The sequence below is a fragment of the Panicum virgatum genome, chromosome 5K (genome assembly GCF_016808335.1).
Source record: "Panicum virgatum strain AP13 chromosome 5K, P.virgatum_v5, whole genome shotgun sequence".
NCBI classification, from domain to species: domain Eukaryota; kingdom Viridiplantae; phylum Streptophyta; class Magnoliopsida; order Poales; family Poaceae; genus Panicum; species Panicum virgatum.
Genome location: NC_053140.1, coordinates 61,961,562 through 61,963,650, shown reverse-complemented (window position 1 = coordinate 61,963,650; position 2,089 = coordinate 61,961,562). Strand labels below are relative to the sequence as shown.

At 55.1% G+C, this 2,089-nt stretch overlaps 1 protein-coding gene across 1 annotated transcript; it reads left to right on the top strand.

Annotated features, from left to right (window-relative positions):
- Positions 1-350: 350 nt before the first annotated feature.
- Positions 351-1,839, top strand: LOC120709373 (transcription factor PCL1-like). The gene has a single exon (XM_039994994.1). It carries the CDS (start codon positions 773-775, stop codon positions 1,544-1,546), a length of 774 nt encoding a protein of 257 aa, XP_039850928.1. The 5' UTR covers positions 351-772; the 3' UTR covers positions 1,547-1,839.
- The last annotated feature ends 250 nt before the right edge of the window (positions 1,840-2,089 follow it).

Sequence of the window (2,089 nt, the reverse complement as noted above, 5' to 3'; positions counted from 1 at the left end):
GTTGTAAAAAAAAACATTCCGAGTATTATTTATCTGGATTTATTCTAGAATTTTTCAGCGTTATGTGACGTTTTTGTCGACAACGAGACGTCAATGGTGACTTCGGAAATTTCCGGATCTGCCGGTCCAGTCATTCAGAGGTGTTCATAGAAATAGAACGTGCATGCAGATGTAAACGTCCGTGTTGTACTGTGTACTCAAAAGGTACTTCGGAGCAGCATGGAAAGCACATGATGAGTCTAAAAAAAAGCAAGCAAAGCACAGCGAACAGAATAGATGCGGTCGGATGTGGAGGTGGCATCCATCCGCAACGCGCATCTCGAGGAAATGTGTTGCTTCGTCGTTGCGTTGCGTTTGATGCCGAACGAGGGAAGGATCGGATCGGACGGCTGGCGATGGATGGAAAAGCGAAGGGATCAAAAATATCGGGGGGAGCGGTCCACGTGGATCCATCCTGATCTGCGCTTTTGCTCTTTATTCCCATTTCCCCCATTATTAAATTCCCAATCTGTCCTTCCTTCCATCCAGCACAGCAGCAGCCGCCGCCCAACCCAAGAAAATATCTTCGTCGCATCGTCGTCTTCTTCCTCGCTCCCCTCTTTCCTCTCCCGACCCACCCGCCTCGCCTCCTCCGGCCGCCGGCAGAAGGGCCTTCCTTCTTTTCTGGTGGAGGGGAGGGGAGGGGACTAGAAAGAAAGAAGAAATTGGCCCCTTGATTCGGTTCGGGCCTCCAATTGCTGCTGCAATCGACTCAAATCGATCGGGGGTGGGGATGGGAGAGGAGGCGGCGGACGACTACGACCTGGAGCTGCTGGGCGGCGCCGATTGCGAGCGGGTGATGGAGTGGGAGACTGGCCTCCCCGGCGCCGACGAGCTGACCCCGCTTTCCCAGCCGCTGGTCCCGCCGGGCCTGGCCGCCGCCTTCCGCATCCCGCCGGAGCCCGGGCGGACGCTGCTGGACGTGCAGCGCGCGTCGGCGGCCACGGTGTCGCGGCTGCGGCGCGCGTCGTCGTCTTCATCGTCGGGGTCCTTCCAGCCATACTTCCTGTCTGGAGCAGGAGCAGAAGGAGGAGCAGCAGCAGCAGCCGCCGAGGCGACCAACAACTCGTCGAAGCGCCCCCGTCTGGTGTGGACACCGCAGCTGCACAAGCGGTTCGTGGACGTGGTGGCGCACCTGGGGATCAAGAACGCGGTGCCCAAGACCATCATGCAGCTGATGAACGTGGAAGGGCTCACCCGGGAGAACGTGGCGAGCCACCTGCAGAAGTACCGGCTGTACGTGAAGCGGATGCAGGGGCTCTCCAACGAGGGGCCCTCCGCCTCCGACCACATCTTCGCCTCCACGCCCGTGCCGCACAGCCTCGTCCACGAGCCGCAGGCGCAGGTGCCGGCGCCGGCGCCGCCCATGTGGGTCACCGTCGGCATGCTGACCGGCAGCAACAGCGGCAGCGGCGCAGCAGCGGGATACGGAGGATACGGATACGGATACGGATACCAGCAGCAGCAGCTGGCGTCCCACCACCACCACCGCGCCGGCGACAAATGACACCCAGCTACTGCTATTGCTATTGCTGCTGCTGCTGCTGGTCCTCCTTCCTAATCAATCAATTAGTCATTCAATAAGACAAGTGAATAGAAGAGAAGAGAGGTTTGCAGCACCAGCAGATTTGAGAATGTATGCTGCTGCTGCTGCTGCTGCTGGAGAGGAGAATTGCATTGCATTGCATTTAAGCCTAATTCCTGATATCAACCAACCAACCAACCAATTGTATAAGTGAGTTGACTGTGTATTAGCCTGCCTGTCACAGATTAATAAACAATTCTCTCTCTCTCTTTGTATGTGTGTGTGTTACTGACAGGGTTTACAATTTCGTTTTCACTGTAGTGAATTTCGTTTTTTTTTACCAAAGTTTGACTTTCATACTTTTGAATTTGAAACCGAAATCACAAACTTTCCGGACCGAAATTCGTATCCCGGTGTTCACCGAAAACGAAAAAAATCACCGAAATTTCGGTCTTTCCGATCGAAAAGGTGAATCCTGGTTACAGCCAAGCCAAATCATTACTCCTACTGTAGTATTTTGTGGTG

What these genes read in the sequence shown, in the direction of transcription:
- LOC120709373 (XM_039994994.1), top strand. Translation starts at nt 773, where the DNA reads ATGGGAGAGGAGGCGGCGGACGACTACGACCTGGAGCTGCTGGGCGGC.